The sequence below is a fragment of the Lithobates pipiens genome, unplaced genomic scaffold, assembly GCF_037356315.1.
Source record: "Lithobates pipiens isolate NorthernLeopardFrog02 unplaced genomic scaffold, aLitPip1_a1.2 Scaffold_18, whole genome shotgun sequence".
NCBI classification, from domain to species: domain Eukaryota; kingdom Metazoa; phylum Chordata; class Amphibia; order Anura; family Ranidae; genus Lithobates; species Lithobates pipiens.
This window is the reverse complement of record NW_027507758.1, coordinates 605792878-605810538: the sequence shown is the minus strand read 5'-3', so window position 1 is coordinate 605810538 and position 17661 is coordinate 605792878. Positions and strand designations below refer to the sequence as shown.

The 17661-nt window shown below is 42.4% G+C and overlaps 1 protein-coding gene across 1 annotated transcript in view; it reads left to right on the top strand.

The window, feature by feature from the left end:
• Positions 1–11668, top strand: part of RP1L1 (RP1 like 1) — a 99250-nt gene extending 87582 nt beyond the window's left edge. Inside the window, exon 4 of the mRNA XM_077489274.1 lies at positions 5901–11668. Coding sequence (XP_077345400.1) covers positions 5901–11188 — 5288 coding nt within the window. The 3' untranslated portion in view covers positions 11189–11668. The remainder of the gene's footprint in view (positions 1–5900) is intronic.
• Positions 11669–17661: the final 5993 nt, after the last annotated feature.

The window sequence follows — 17661 nt, the reverse complement described above, 5'->3', positions numbered from 1 at the left end:
CTGCGACGGCAGCGGCAGATATTCCGGCTTGGGGGCTCAGCCGTGGATTTACATGCAGGAACATCTACACGGGAGTTCCATCCTGGACTGCTGATGTCTTGATCCTTTAGCATCTTCAGCTAATCCGGGGTTCCCAGGCTGTGTTTGATGTGGGGCAGGAGCCGGCTTGCATGGAAGAACTTCAAAGTTTTCAGGTCCAGAGGAGAGGACGGGACCGTCGTGAGAACCTTGTAACTCCAGGAAGGACACGAGGATCCTCAATCCCCATAATTCCTATAACGTAAACTGACTTCTCCGCACCTCGCCTTCCACAGATCCTCACATTTTCTTCCTGATGGTACAGGGACAAAGTCTTTTTATCATTAGTTTTCCTTTTAGAGGCCAGTTAGGGCTCTTTAACACAATTGTGGCCATGGGTGTCAGGAAAAGGCAGTTGAGCCATGGTCTAACCACCCTCCAACCACTCCTCTTAACCTAAGACAGTGGCCAGATGGGGGTTGTACCTATGCCATGGGTGCAGGGCCGGGACAGGGGCTGGGCAGGAGGGGCGGCTGCCCCTGGCGCAGTGGTTTATTGCAATAGTAGGGGGCACCCTGACCCTAACCCTAAGGAAAAGGGGGGCGCAGTTTGGCATCTTTGCCCTGGGCGCTGGGTGACCTTGTCCCGCAACTACATGGGTGCAATACTTTACTTTGCGGTGAGGTAAAAATGTAATAGCCTTTCACATTCGATGGGCAGTTACAGTGGCAGGTACAGTGGCAGTGTAGGCTTTTCAGGCTTTTAAGGGTTAAAAAGAGGGGTGGGGCAAGGGCTGCCATTAATATAAAGTTACCCCTCATTGAGTTAGTCTTGGCGGAATTTTTTTTTTTTTTTAGTACAAACTTGCGTCAAAAGTCGCACCAAAGTAGTGACAGCAGACAGTCGTAATGATCTGAACGGGCATCATTGCAAAATAAAGGGCTGCACCTTGTCATATGCGACTTGTCCTGTCCAACATCGCATGACAAGTCGCACAAGTGTGAATGGGCCCTCAATGTGAATTTTTTCCTCCTGCCAGAAATCCAGATGGATTGCAACTTCATAGAGAGAAAAACGTGTAAGTTCTTATTAGTGGATACCAAAAAATAAAATAAAATAAACTCTCAAAATATAGAAAAATCCAGAAAATGTTCATTCATTCTGTGCAAAGTGGGAAAAAAATGAATGTTCTACAGGCTATTTCTTATTATGGGCAAGTAGTAAAATACCACATTATGACCACTAGAGGGAAGGGAGGAGCATAGGAAATATGTGTACACATTATGACCACTAGAGGGAATAGAGGAGCATAGGAAATATGTCTACACATTATGACCACTAAAGGGAATAGAGGAGCATAGGAAATATGTCTACACATTATGACCACTAGAGGGAATAGAGGAGCATAGGAAATATGTCTACACATTATGACCACTAGAGGGAAGGGAGGAGCATAGGAAATATGTCTACACATTATGGCCACTAGAGGTAGTGGAGGAGCATAGGAAATATGTCTACACATTATGACCACTAGAGGGAAGGGAGGAGCATAGGAAATATGTTTACACATTATGACCACTAGAGGGAAGGGAGAAGCATAGGAACTATGTCTACACATTATGACCACTAGAGGGAAGGGAGGAGCATAGGAAATATGTGTACACATTATGGCCACTAGAGGTAGTGGAGGAGCATAGGAAATATGTCTACACATTATGACCACTAGAGGGAAGGGAGGAGCATAGGAACTATGTCTACACATTATGACCACTAGAGGGAAGGGAGGAGCATAGGAAATATGTCTACACATTAAGGCCACTACAGGTAGTGGAGGAGCATAGGAAATATGTGTATACATTATGACCCTAGAGGGAAGGGAGGAGCATAAGAAATATGTCTACACATTATGACCACTAGAGGGAAAGGAGGAGCATAGGAAATATGTGTACACATTATGGCCACTACAGGTAGTGGAGGAGCACAGGAAATATGTGTATACATTATGACCACTAGAGGGAAGGGAGAAGCATAAGAAATATGTGTATACATTATGACCGCTAGAGAGAAGATAGGAGCATAGGAAATATATCTACACATTATGACCACCAGAGGGAAGGGAGAAGCATATGAAATACGTCTACACATTATGACCACTAGAGGGAAGATAGGAGCATTGGAAATATGTGTACACATTATGGCCACAACAGGTAGTAAAGGAGCATAGGAAATATGTGTACACATTATGACCACTAGAGGGAAGGGAGGAGCATAGGAAATATGTGTACATATTATGACCACTAGAGGGAAGGGAGGAGCATAGGAAATATGTCTACACATTATGACCACTAGAGGGAAGGGAGAAGCATAGGAAATATGTCTACACATTATGACCCTAGAGGGAACCGAGGAGCATAGGAAATATGTGGCCATCTTTGTAACAAGAGATCCCATGTAACAATTCTTGAGAACACTAGAGGGTAACCAGGGGATACATTTACTTACCAGTTCCCACCACTATTCTCTAGATGTATTACATTATATATCTTGTTACAAAATGTACTGTATGTATTTCCTATGCTCCTCGGCTCCATCTAGTGGCTGTAATACATTATTTTTAAAGTCCCTGCACCTCTATCTTTAACTCTTCTGAACGAATGTTCTTTTATTATATCAGCCTGGATGTCAAACCACTTCCTCAAACTGAATCTATCTAAAACTGAGCTCTTAACCAATTAAGCCCCTGACCATTTTGCTGGCCAAAGACCAGAGCACTGCGTTGTTTTAACTGATAATTGCGCGGTCATGCTGCGTGGCTCCCAAACAAAACTGACGTCCTTTTTCCCCCACAAATAGAGCTTTCTTTTGGTGGTATTTGATCACCTCTGCGGTTTTTATTTTTTGAACTATAAACAAAAAAAGTGCGACAATTTTGAAAAACGCATTATTTTAGACTTTTTGCTATAATAAATATCCCCAAAAAATATATAAAAGAACATTTTTTTTCCTCGGTTTAGGCAGATACATAACCTTCAACATATTTTTGACAAAAAAATTAATAAATCGCAATAAGCGTTATTGATTGATTTGCGCAAAAGTTATAGCTTCTACAAAATAGGGGATAGATTTATAGCATTTTTATTAATATTTAATAAAATGTAATAATTTTTTTACTAGTAACGGCTTTTTATTGTGACTGCGACATTATGGCGTACACATGGGACAATTTTCCCACATTTTTGGGACCTTTGGCATTAATACAGTGATCAATGCTATAAAATTGCATTGATTACTGTAAAAATGTCACTGGAAGTGAAGGGGTTAACCACTAGGGGCGGGGGAGGGGTTAAGTGTGTCCTGGGGCGTGTTTCTAACTGTCTGGGTGATGGTCTAGCAGTGACATGACACTGATTGCTGCTCCTGATGACAGGGAGCAGGGGATCTGTGTCCTGTCACTAGGCAGAATGGGTGTGCTCCCCGTTCTTCAGCTCCATGAAGACGATCGCAGGTATCCCCACAGACATCGAGTCCGCGGGTCCTGCAGGCACGGTCACGGAGCTCGCAGCAGGCGCACGTGTACACGGCTGGAAATTCAAAGTAACCTACAGGTATGTTACTTTGCCCAGCCGCGCCATTCTGCCGACGCATATGTGCAGGAAATGGTCGGCAAGCGGTTAATATTTCCTCCCCCACATCCCCCTTCCCCTGACTTCTCTGTCAAGATCAATGGCACATCTATCAGTCCGTCCCCACGTGCCAGGGTGCTAGGGGTAACCTTAGACTCTGAACTGTCCTTTCAGGCCCACATACAATCCCTGTCCAAATCATGCCGCCTTAGCCTGTGCAACATTTCCAGAATACGCCCCTTTTTAACTAATGACACCATCAAGCTTCTAATTCACTCCCTGGTCATCTCATACCTCGACTACTGCAACTCCCTCCTCATTGGACTACCTTTACATAGACTATCCCCCCTTCAGTCCATAATGAATGCCGCTGCCAGACTCATCCACCTTACCAACCATTCAGTGTCCTCCACCCCTCTCTGCCAATCCCTGCACTGGCTTCCACTCACTCAACGAATAAAATTCAAAGTGCTAACAATAATTTACAAAGCCATCCATAACTCTGCCCCCAGCTACACCACGAACCTAGTCCCAAAATACCAACCAAGCTGCTCTCTTCGGTCATCCCAAGACCTCCTGCTCTCTATCTCCCTTGTCACCTCCTCCCATGTTCGCCTCCAGGATTTCTCCAGAGCTTCTCCCATCCTTTGGAACTCCATACCCCAATCTGTCCGACTGTCTCCTAATCTATCCATCTTTAGACGATCCCTGAAATCCCCTTCTCTTCAAAGAAGCCTATCCTGCTTCTAATTAACACCGTTTTACTTCCTCCATCAGCTCATCCGCCCACAGCTATTACCTTTTGTATCAATTGCCCCTTCCTTTTTAGATTGTAAGCTCTAACGAGCAGGGCCCTCTGATTCCTCTTGTACCAAATTGTAATGTAACTGTAATGTCTGCCTTCAGGTTGTAAAGCGCTGCACAAACTGTTGGCGCTATATAAATCCTGTATAATAATAATTATGGGCAGTAGTTAAAGAGGAGCTCCAGGCTCCTCCCCCAAAAAATGTAAAGTAAAAATACTGTAGCTGCTGGCTTTTAATAAAAGGACACTTACCTGTCCAGAGATCCTGCGATGTTCTCACCAGAGCCGATTTTTCAATTGACTTTGGGTCCAGGCACCGGCATCTTAAGCAAGAGAAACTGGCAGTGAAGCCTTGTGGCATGTGCGAGCTGCGCTGTGCTTTGGGAAATGGTCCCGCAGTCTTCTGGGACCTGTGATGTGAAGGAATGAAGGGGCTCTTTCACTTCAGACATATTAATGTCCAGAGTGAAAGGACCAAACCACACCTATAAGACCATGGATAACGGATAAAAGAAAATGCTGAGTCCATGTGGTTGTACGGTGAGTCTGATTAGTGCAGATCAGACTAGGGTTCTCGGTCACCCTGTTCCCCTAATAGACACTGGGTATCTTATACATAGGAGGGGCTGGGGGTGCTGGACAAGGAGTTTCCAGAGCTCTCTAAGGTAAGCTATGTTTCACAAGCCCGTCCAAAGTGACTCCCATCACAACGACAACCCCTTAGCATACTTACGATTATTTCTGACCGATGAGGTTTTTGAAAAAATAGTTACTGAGACAAAAGAACAACAATTTGCTACTACACATTGGAAGTTTCCAAGAAGCAGAAAGTTGGAACCAGTGACCAAAGATGACATTTGGAAATTTCTGGGCCTTATAATACTTCAGGGAGTGGTGGGGAAACCTCTGCAGAAGTGGTTTTTGGACAACTAATAAATTACTTGCTGCTCCATTCTTTGGCACGGTCATGTCAGAGTATAGATTTTCCCTGATGATGAAATATTTACATTTAGAAAACAACAAAGAATTTGATGAAACTACTCATCCTGCACCAAAACTAAAGAAAATTTGGGAAGTACTACTGTGGGGGGGGGGGGGGGGGGCAGAGTACATTACTGTTGGGGGATAATTTGAATGGGGGGAAGAGCAAGCCACTGTGGGAGTGGGAGTCACAGGACACTACTGTGGAAGGTGATGTTAAGTGATGTGAAGAAGGGGGCAGAGGAAACAACTGTGGGGAGGTCGGGGTCAGAGTACATTACTGTGTTGAGAGTGATTTGAAGGGGGCAGAGGACACTACTGTGACAGACTATGTGTTCTTCATGCTGTCTTTTTACTGGGGTTGTTTTTTTTTTTTAAACATTTTCAACTGTTTTTAGGAGTCAGTTCAACTTGAACATGTTAATTAATTGGTATCTTCTTTTTTTTTTCTTTGCATGGTAACGCCGCCACAGCCAACTTTGGACTTAAAGCCAAGAAAAGTGTGATTCACCCGCGTTCTGCATCAAGCAACAAGACCAGGTTCTCCCTGTCATCTGAAAAATCTGATCCAAATGATCTAAACATGTCGCCAGCAAACAGTGGCTTTGCATCCTATTCCAACTCATGTCCGCATGAAAAATCAGAGGACACAGGCCACTCGCTGCTCAATGACGACATTGAAAAAAAGGTTCATGTAAACAAAGATGGCAGCCTTTCAGTGGAGATGAAGGTGCGTTTTCGATTACTCAACGAGGAGACCCTTCAATGGTCCACACAAATAAAGAAGTCCAGCACATCCGGCAAGGGCAAATGTGAAGAGCTTTGTTTATATGATGAAAATGGTAAAAAAGAGTTGAACCATGAAACGTTTTCTGAGACAGATGAGTCTTTTTATCCATGTGATGGTGACTCGTACAGCTCAAAGCTTAACGAAGCGGAATTAGACATGTACTGTGCCCACTGTGGAATGCAGTGTCAAGATTATGACATCTGGAAGAACCCCATGCATGCCAATCCTCAAGAGGACTATACAAAGAGGGCAACTTGGCAAACTCATTCATCTGCTTCAAGCACTTCCTCACATCACAAATTAGTGTCCAACCAAAAAGCATCTATGGACAGCCTCCGTACCATGTCTTCTGAAGAGTACACAAAACATGTTGTCCACAAATCCTCTTGCTATTCTGAAACTAGAGAAAATGGAGAAACAACCATTAGGTACTCAAGAGTTAGCCAGTGCACAAGTCGTAGTAGTCAGTCAACTGCAGCATCAAATGTGGACGCCTCCTCAGATACAGCCAGGCAGAAGACAGGTGATAGCCAAAAGTCACGTTCCAGCCATAGGAGTCAAATGTCTTTGCAGAACCAGGAGTCACAAAATTCTGAAAGACACCTAAAAACTGAAGGGGGAAGCTTGGCAGACTGCAGCGAACTATCTCCCACACCTTGTTCTGATCGTGAAAGCTGTAGTCAAAAAGTTGAAATGGTTTCACAGTCATTGCACTCTAGAACAAGTCAGAGAAGACTACTCAAAGGAGACAGCACTAATTCCAGGAGCTTTGGGTCAAATATCAGTTGCAATGAAAATGAAGAAAGAGATGAAACTAGTGCTAAAGCAACACTTATGAATATGCTAAGTGTTTCCACTGAAAGAACAGTGTCCAAAGACCGTAGTGAAAGTACAGAACAACCAATGACCACAAATGAACTGGAAGATCAAGAAAACGGAGGACATATGGCCCCAGATGCCCCCTTTAAATCCAGCGCTAGTGACTGCGATAAGTGTTCCTCAAGAGCAAGCTCTCATTCCAGATCTTCAACTGGAAGAAGAGAGAAAAACAAACGTTGTAGCCAAAATGGTGGTCAAGGTTCCTGCAGTTCTCCTCACTTGTCTTCCATTTCAAAGCAACATAGTGAAAAAATATTGGACCATGGGGAAATTTATGAAAATTGTGAGGCCATTGCAAATGATAACAGGTCGACCTCTTCTAAATCAAATAGAAAATCCCTTGCAGAAAGTCGGGGACAGAGCTTTCAGTCTAACAGGTCGCACCAAACAATGTCACCTGTAGCAGACTCAGCTTTACCCCAAGAGCAAGTAGACAATCAAACCACAATTCAAGAGGACAGTTGCAATGAATCTTTAAAATCACACTGTACAGGCAAATCTGAAGAATGCACAGCAGCCATCGCAGATGGAGATGGCCAGGAAAGCCTTCCAGTTTCACAGTCATCAAGTAAATCTCAATCCTTCAGTTCGAAATACAACAATGTAAGCTGTCGGGAAAATGAAAAAAATTATAGCGTTAGTTCAAGAGTGTCATCTGCATCTGAGAAAAAAGGCAAACTGGTTGGGTCCTCTGAAATATGTGATCGCAGTTCTTCGAGAGACAGTGCCAGAGCCATGTCCCAAAATAGTAAAGATGACGAAAAACTAAATGATCTGAATGAAAATGCTGAAACATGTAGCAGGATATCAGCTTTAGAGACTCCCTGCATTCACAGTCCTTCGCCTCCAAAAGATAAACCAGTTAAAAGACATCTGCGATCTTCTCACTATAAATATTCCAGTAATAACATGAACAATGACCCATTGAGAAACGTTAATGGAGAAATGGTCGACAGCTCACGTTCATCAACACCTGCATCAAATGGATTGTTGGTGTCTAAGATCAGCATTGAGACCTGCAAACTGCTAAAAAATTCTCTTAATAATAATAGTACAGAGGATATACGTAATAGCAAAAAACGTAAAAACAGCTCTAGTTCTTCAAAGAGAAAACTCAAAATAGAATCATTAGATCAAGAAAATATTGTTAGTAGTGAACTTACACCATCTGCACTACCCAATGTTTCTCCAGAAGAAGTCGTAAATGAATGGCTTAAAAAGATTCCCTCAGAGACAATGGCTGTTGAGTATGAAGTTGAAGAATGCCAAAAAAAGGTCATTATGGATATTAAAACTGAAGGACCAAAACTGGACACTGATAAAGAGCACAATAGTGAACTGAATGAGGTCTCCAGGACAGATGAACAAAATGATGACCAAGTTGGCAAGCAGATGACTGAGGTGTGTTGTACTGATAATGCCAATCAAACAGCAGTTGCGAATTTGTCAGTTAAGGAAGAAATTGACGCGTCTGATTTGTCAAATAACTCAAAAACGAATAATGCAAAAGATGAGGCAGGGACAAAGGACTGCACTTTTGATAAAAGGTCACTACCAAACAACATACATAATTCTGTGCAAATAATGAAGGCACTGCTAAATCCATTACAGGAATCAAAACTTGACCGGTCAAACAGTTTACCAGAAGTATCACAAACCATGGGAAGGAAGCTTAGTAACTCTGCACAGGTCCTGATCTCATGTCTTGCTGGTCTACAGCTTTTAAATGATGGTCCAATAGATCCCACAAAAAACTCAAATGACTCAAAGTGTATTGAACTTCTAAATATTTTTCAGGCGCTATGGGCAGAAGGTCCAACCAATAAAAATATAACTGATCTTAAGTCTGTAAAGCACTATTCCAGAGAAGATGAGTTGACTCCTGTTTCGTCCTCTGGAGTGGATATCAACAGCGGGTTTGATGGATCAGGTGATGGTAGTATAACTGGCGGAGGTGATGGTACAGCAACTGAAAAATCAATACTTAAGGAAGTGGAATGTGATAGTAAAAACATACAACATTGCGATGAAGAACCAACCTCTTCAGGAGAACAGGATACAGGAAGTGGTCAAACAGCCACAACAGAAACTACCGATGCTGGTTTTGATGAGACTAAATCTTATGTCATGGATGAAAATATGAATGAAAAAAAGATAGACAGCTACTCTGATGGAGATGTAAAAGACTCAATGAAAGGGCATGAAATCACTGATACAGAAGCTGTAGAGGACCAAACCATGAATAATAATGACACCATGAATATCCTTAGCCATAATGAAAACGAGGCAAAAACCCAGGCGTCTAACTCACAGGAAGAAAATGACATCAAGTCTAGCAGTCAGACCACTATCATATCTACATCTGATTCAAATGAGAAAAACAATCCAGCAACAAATTATCAAATGTTTGATGCTGACCCAGTTTGGGTGCTGAAGCTACTAAAAAAAATTGAGAAGGAGTTTATGACTCATTATGTGGATGCAATGCATGAATTCAAGGTCAGGTGGAATTTAGAAAACAACGACAATCTCGAGGAGATGATTGCAGAACTTAAGAATGAAGTAAGCCAAAGAATCCAGAGGAGTATTTCAAATGAGCTTCAGAAAATTAAGAGTCGAGCGGGAATTAGGATACCAAGGCCCCCTGACTATGGTCCGAAGAGCAAGTTTTCTTTGCAAGCAGAGGAAAGGCGAAGACGTTTGCAAGCAATGCAGAGAAGGTCCATGCATGGTTATGCAGGTGGCGATAACATGGAAGGTGGAACTAATGATTCATGTGAGACTGATGAAGAAGACCTAACTTTCAGTGCTTCATTTGCAGATGACAGCAGTGGACAAGCGAATGACGAGTTCTGCCCATGTGAAAAATGCATAAAACAGAAAAAGTTAGCAAAATTAGCAAAACCAAGGCCTCCAGTTGCCGATGCTCCTATCGTGAGAGCATTTGACCTTCAGCAGATATTGAAGATAAAGAGGGAAAACAATGAGTCAAAAAATACCGGACAAGAAGCGAGTGACAATGACGTAAAGGCAGCAACTGGAAAAGATTGTCCTGAAGGCCAAAATGAAGAAGATGCCATTGATGCTGTCTCTTTATCTTCTAAAGCTGATGATGAAATAGCAACAAAATCAGACATCGTAGAACAAGATGGTGAAGATAATGAGACTGATAGCCAGCATGATAAAACAGCTGTAGAAAAGGATGAAATATGTGAAGAAAATGACCTTCAACATGAACCTACACAAGAAGAAGAAATGGAAAACGAAGACTCCAATGTAGAAAACAATTTAGAAAATGAGGACTGCAATGTAGAAAACAAGTCCGAAAACGAAGACTCCAATGTAGAAAACAATTTAGAAAACAAAGACTCCAATGTAGAAAACAAGTCCACTGATGACTTGGATGGCGAAGTAGAAAATGCCATATCTGATGAACTTAACTCTGCAGGTGCCCAAGGGAAAGGGATGAGCACAGATTGCCCAGTGGATGAGGATAACACAGCAGTGTGCGAAGATGAACAGCCAAATCACCTAGAGGATGTCCACCAAGATCAAGAATTACCATCTGAACATGAGGAAACAAAAGAGGCTTCTGATTCTGATGATGAACAACCCATGAAGGATGAAGCTGCTGTAATAGATGAATGTTCTCAAAATGGTGCTTGCCATGAAGAAAATGACACAACAAACCCTGTCATCAAAACTGAGGAAAACTCAGAAGATGAAGACACAGAAGCTGTTGAATCCCATGGTTTGTACTTCCAGAGATCTTGTTTAGGTAATGGTTCTCTTATAACACAGAATGGCTCTGTCGAAGGTCTAGAAGAATGTAAAGAGACAAACAATACCTTAGGGGAAACATCACCAAATGGACAATCAAACAGTTCTGGTAGTAAACATTCCCAGATGTACCCTGACAGTTCCTCTGAGGAGGAGGATGGAGACTCCCCACGAGCAAGCCCTGCTGGTAAAAATAAAAGTGAAAGTATTGGGCGGGTATCAAACAACAAAGGAAGCTTTGATGATTGTGACAGTAAATCCAAGAAGACTTTGGAAGATGATATTATTGATCAAGATGACCTAGATTTTTAGGTAAACTGACTTTTAGACCCTTACATATACCTCTAAAAAGCAAAGCTCAACAGATCCAAAACTGATATTTGCATTGCAGTTTATTTGCCATGCATTTAGTTATTTGCAATCATCTTTTAGCCTTCTGTTAGCAAAGGCTCAAATTTGCAGCAGCTATTTTCATGTGTTATAAAGCTTGTGTTTAGCACTGTAAATTGACATTTCGTAAGTGCTGCTGGGCTCCAATGAGAAAATCAGCGGTTCTCAGAAAGGTTCAACAGCAGGTGGAGGGTCCATGACCACTTATAGTGCTGTCCAGTTGTTTCCCACCTTGCAGCATCAACTACACAAATGCACAGAACTCTTCTAAGGGGATAGTGCTGTCCAGTTGTTTCCCACCTTGCAGCATCAACTACACAAATGCACAGAACTCTTCTAAGGGGGGATTACTAAGTTGCTTTAGATGTCATTTGAAAATGAAAAGTACCATGTGTTATTGTTTCTGTATGTCATGATTTTTTTTTTTTTAAATGCTTGCTTTAAACTTCCAAAAATTGTACATTATGCAACAACCATTGAAGGAAAAGTCCATACAAAACTAGTATTTCAAATTTTGGTCGGCACCAGTGGATTGAATCACTGATGGGGGTTGATTTACTAAAGGCAAACAGACTGTGCATTTTGCAAGTGCAGTTGCTTCTGAGCTTTGTAAATTAGATGGAGCTTTGCTTTACAAAGAATACCCAATCACATGCAAGGAAATTATAATAAAACTGTATTTTTGCTTTCACATGATTGGATGATGGAAGTCGGCAGAGCTTTATTGCATTTACTAAGCTCTGGAGGAACTGCATTTGCAAAGTGAACAGTGTAATTGCCTTTAAAAAATCCACCCCATAACCTTTTTATTTTCCTCGTTGTCTCCATTGGTGATGGTGGGGTGGAGGGGTTAGTTCACCTTTTCACAAAAAAAAAAACGAAAGCTTGCCATACGTTATACAATTTTCTTATTTCATTTCCTTTAGCTTCACCTTCAACCATGCAGTGCAAGGGCCTGCCTTATTGCATACAAATTGAAAGTGTTTAGGTTTGACCTCATAGTATATGGTTTTGGTAAATCCCCATACCCCTGGCCCCTGCTGCACTTATCTTCTTCGATTATTATCTTCTGCCACCCATGTCACCCAGGGTAGTGGTCCAGACATCTGTAAAATGCAATACACAGCCCAGAGGCTCTGCACCCTCTATGTTTTGGGAAGATGTCCTGGAAGAAAGGAAGGTCACGAGGAGCATGACTTTTCATTCAACATGAGTACCTGACCTCAAAAATTGCACAAATTCAAACTGGCACCTTCAAAAATCTTGTGAAAAGCCTTCCCAGAAGAGTGACAGCCACAAATAGAAGGGGAGGGGGGAGTGCAACTCCATTATATTGACCATGGTTTTGAAATGCGAAGTCTATCTCATGTAGGTGTGATATCAGGTGTCCACAGACATCTGTCTATATAGTCTAATCCAGCCCTTCTCAACCAGGGTTATTTGGAACCCTAGGGATACCTCTAGAGGTTGCTAGGGGTTCCTTGAACTCTGGCTAATGGGCCTCCATATTGATGGTAAATAAATAGTTCTGGGTTCAATGCCACTTGGCAGAGCCAGCTAGAGGACACCAATGATCTTTTTGGCTGCCTGTAAGGGTGGCATTCTGGCCACTACTGTAAGGGAGGAATTCTTACCACTGGCCACCAATGTAAATGGCATTTCTCCCACTCACCCTCAACAAACTGACTTAGGAGGGGTTCGCTGAGACATAAAATAATATTTAAAGGGTTCCTCTAGGATAGTGTTTCTCAACCACGGTTCCATTTAACCCTAGGGTTCTTCCAGAGGTTGCAATGGATTCTTTGAACACTTTCTGCCTCACAGATAAGTTCCCACTGACACCAGTGATCTTTTTAGCTATCTGTAAGAGGATAATTCTTTCCAATGTCCACAAGTGTAAGGAGCATTTCTTCCCTCTGATCATCACACTATCGTGTCATGAGTTGTAGATATACGGTAGTCATTTTTAGCAGGGGTTTCCTGAGACCAGAATGTTATTTCAAGGGTTCCTCTTTGTTGAAAGGATTGAAAAATGCTACTCTAGGGTAACAGATTTGTTACGTTGAAGGGAACCTGCATGAATGGCAGAAGCTGCTGTGTAGCTCCGCTACCTAAAATTCTCTTCCATAGGGCTCAATGAAATATGTAAGTGGGTTTTACAGGTATTGGTCACTTACTAATTCAATAAAAACCATATAAAAGGCTATTTGCAATCCACCTCAAATGTTCTGTTTAGGCAACAATCTGACAGTATTGAACAAAAAGATTGCTTCCCTTGGACGTCTTGTAACTCGGCTAAAAACAATAGTTACATAGTTCCTAATATATAAATGACTGTAAGAATAGCCTCCACTATGGGTCAAGGTTTGGTAACAGTAACTGTGTTTTTTTGTAAAAATGTGTCTGTAATGTCATCTATGCTCCATCAGTCAATGATTGCACGTCGGTTGTGTTAAATGGAACCTGTTGTTAGGAAAATCTTATCATGGCGGCATGGTTATCTAGTAGCTGGTGCCACAAGGTACCTCTACAAAACTTTTGTTCTTTAAACTTAAGACATGGTGTGGTTTGCTAACCCTAAGTTACAATGTGCCTCAACGACCTTTAGACGGATGCATGCTGTGCATTGTAGGATGTAGGGGAGGAAAGAGCAAATGAACAGCAAGTAAGTAAAGACAGCTTGTGGTGCTTATTAACGCTGGCACCTCCTAGCCCCTTAACAGGTTTCTGATGCCAGGAGGCGGTATAACGTTTCTCATAATGTGACCCCTGTGATTGGCTGTCACAGCAGTGACATGATCAGAAACCTTCCGATCACAAGTAGAGATCAGGAGATTTCTGTTAGCCACCGGTAACCGGTAATACTGCATGTATTTTCAGTGTTGCCCTCAAAACCACATGGAAAGGCCCTCTACCCACTGCATGGTATTTCACATTGATATTTATGTCCCTTGGCAGTGCCCACATATTTTTTACAGTAGTTTGTCTATTAGCCCTAAAAATGGCTAGCATTGAATAATAGGATCACTCCTGCCCCCCCCCCCCCCTCCCCATAGACTTGAATGGGATTCTAAACCGATTTGGTGAACCCTTGGTGAATCAACCCAGGCCGATTTACTCATCCATAGTCCTCGGCGTACCAAAATTACATTTTGAAGAAAGTAGCTTTATTGCATAATAATTATACAATAAAGAGTTTGCTGTTTTGGGGCCACACAGGACCCCTTCATCAAGGGTTGTGTGACCACTCACATATAAGTACACAGAGATATGCATCATGGAGAACTACCAGAAAAGAGAAGGAAGACCTTGTGCATCAAGTGACCAACCTGAAGATGTCTGAAAAAAAGGTAGGCACAAAAAATGCAGCAACGTGAGCACTGGGGGTCAGGAGGGAGGGAGCCTGGAGTTGGGCATTGGAAAAATATGTCACTTTGGCAATATTCTCTTATGCTGCGTACACATGATTGGACATTCAGCCAGCAAAAGACAGATGAGAGCATTTGGTCGGAAAATGGGATTGTGTGTAAGCTCCATCAGACTTTTTGTGGCCGAATTTCAGCCAGCAAAAAATTGAGAGCATGTTCTCAATTTTTCGGTCAGAAAAAAGTTCCTATCCGAAAATGCGTTTGTGTGTATGCAATTCCAATGAGCAAAAACTCATGCATGCTCAGATTCAACTACAAAACAAAAGCTATTGGTTACTGGCTATTGAACTTCCTTTTTCTAGTCCCGTCGTACGTGTTGTACGTCACCGCATTCTTGATGGTCGGAATTTGGTGTGACCGTGTGTATGCAAGACAGCTTGAACGAAATCCTGTTGGAATTCCATTTGGAAAACCAACAGAGGTTTTTCCAACCAAAATTCCAATCGTGTGTACGCGGCATTAGTAATAATTCCTTTAACTGCTGTAAATGGTACCAACAGTATTGCAAACAATCACTTGTACATGATGGGACGGTTTTGGCTCAATGTAAGGCAAAGCATCAGGTTCAATTGAACCCCCCCCCAAATGTATAAAACTCCCAGAAAAGTCGTGACCTGCAACCTGATGGTCCCTGTTGAATTTCAGGAGCTTTCAAATACATTGTTTTATTGCAGCACAAGGATACGTTTATACAAGCTCTAAGATTTTCTAACATATATAAGCTGGACTGATTCTCTGCTGAGAGTAGGGTTTGTGGTGTTCATTTTAGGATACGCCCCTGGTATAGATCTGTTGCACTTAAATCTTAATAATACCATCCCTAATTCCTCCTAGAAATGCTATATTCTCACTGCTACAAAGCATTGCGTATGCTGTATACTGTAAGTGGGATGTGCTAAATGGCACACTCTGCTGAGAGGTTCCAGTCTTGTAATGCTGCACCAGGTTGGTCTGCTGACACGGTCCTGCACACAATACTCCATGTGGGTGCCAGCTCAGTTTGTCAAGCTGAAGCCTATGTATTTATAGAAGTTTGGACAGCTGCACTCTGAAAAAGTTCATCTTTGTTAGGTCATAAAAGCAACGTGACACAGCAGCAAGTCACTATGGGAATGTAGGACGTCTACATGTTTCGTGCTACATCAGGGCTTAATCATGACTCCCAAGAAGTCATGATTAAGCCCCAATGTAGCGCGAAACACGTAGACTTTCCTCATGCAAAGATGAAAATGGACTCTTAAAGCTGAAGTCATGATGGAAACATACTGTATATCAGAAATTATAAATATGTGCATTAAACTGAATAGTGAATAATGGAGTCATGATTAAGCACTGATGTAGTGCGAGACACGTAGACTTTCCTCATACAAAGATGCAAAAGCTGAAGTCATGATTGGCAGATACTGTGTATTAGAAATGATAATTATATACAATAAACTGAATAATGAATAATTATGGTAAAAGCAAACGGTTAAATTGGGTCCAAATGTTTGCCCTACATTTTTAAGTAAGCTCACTGGCTCTGGTAAGATGGCCCAACCAAACACGCTTCCCACAATGAAGTGACTTAAAGCCCAGGTATATAGAAAAGTGAACCAAAACAAAAGGTGAAAGAGCCTGAGCTTCTTTTCATTGTCTGGAATTCATCAGTCAACACGTTTGGGGGCAACAACGCTCCCCCCTTCATGAGGGCTTATAATACGGAATATGAATTCTGCACCTGGCCACACTGTTCCTTTTTTTCAGCCCAAAAGGAGAACTTTCACCAAAACAAAGATAAATCTATGCAGTTATTGGTATATTTGAGTCCATTCAGGTCCATATTTAATCTTCTAAGCCCCGACGAAGAGGGATGTGTGGTTGGCCCTCAAACATTGAAGATTTTCATATGATTGAGTTTTGAGTAATTTAAAGCATCTTGGACTTCTTTACCTTTTGGTTTAGCACCCTTTCCTTTCTATATGTCTATGCTTTGCAGACATATGAGACAAATGTGGAAATGAAGATCCATACAGACACAGAATGAAGAAGTGATTGGGGTCATGTTTTACTCCTATTTATACTGCCGAAGTGCTACCCAGAGGAGCCAAGCAAGGAATATATGACTCAACCTGTAATCCTGTAGTAGCTCTTCTTCACTGCACCTTTTTGGCATTGCCTCTGACAGAATTCATTGATGTTCCTCCTTGTGTGGACCTTGTCTGCCCGATTCTATCCTGGTAAAGGTGCGATTGTTGGCCATTTTTGTTAAAGAAGTATCACCTCAACTTTGTTGAACCCCCCCAGGGACCAAATGCATATGAGCTTTGTCCCATTCTGATCCATACTGTGGTTGCTGAGCTAGTATGGTTGACCCTCACCCACTACTGCTGTTCAACCACACTGCTTATCATTAAACATTTCTGTCCCTGGAAGCAGGTGTGCTCGGGAGGTGATTGTGGTCCTTCAACGTTGTCAGGACCTAGATCATCTGCTGGTGGTACTGTGCTTCCCAAAGTGGAAGGTTGTAGTTCTGGTGTCCACCAGTAGGTGTCTCCCAGCAGGAAGCAGATTCCATTAATCAGTCTCTACCTGGTGATGGCTGCTTGGAGGGTATTTAGGTCCTTCCCTACTAGTGCCTCTTGCTCCAGTGTTATGTCAGGAATCAGCAGCAGGGATGGCCATATTTGAGTGGCTACATTCAGAAAACTGGGACCAGACCATATATACTTAAAGTAAGATTTATTGACAGAATACCTAACTAAACAACCTAAAAAACAGCAAGCCTGACTAGCAATCCCCCCTCCCCGGTCGGTTACGAGCCCCGCACTTACCCCATCTCGGCCGCAAAAAACCCCATTGGAATCCATGCATCCGGGACCTTGCATGTAGATTAGGGGGCCATATGCATGGACAGGGGGGCAGCGCCCCTGTGCCCCTGCGCCCTGCATTACGGGCCACCACTGGTAGGATCTAAATACCCTCCCA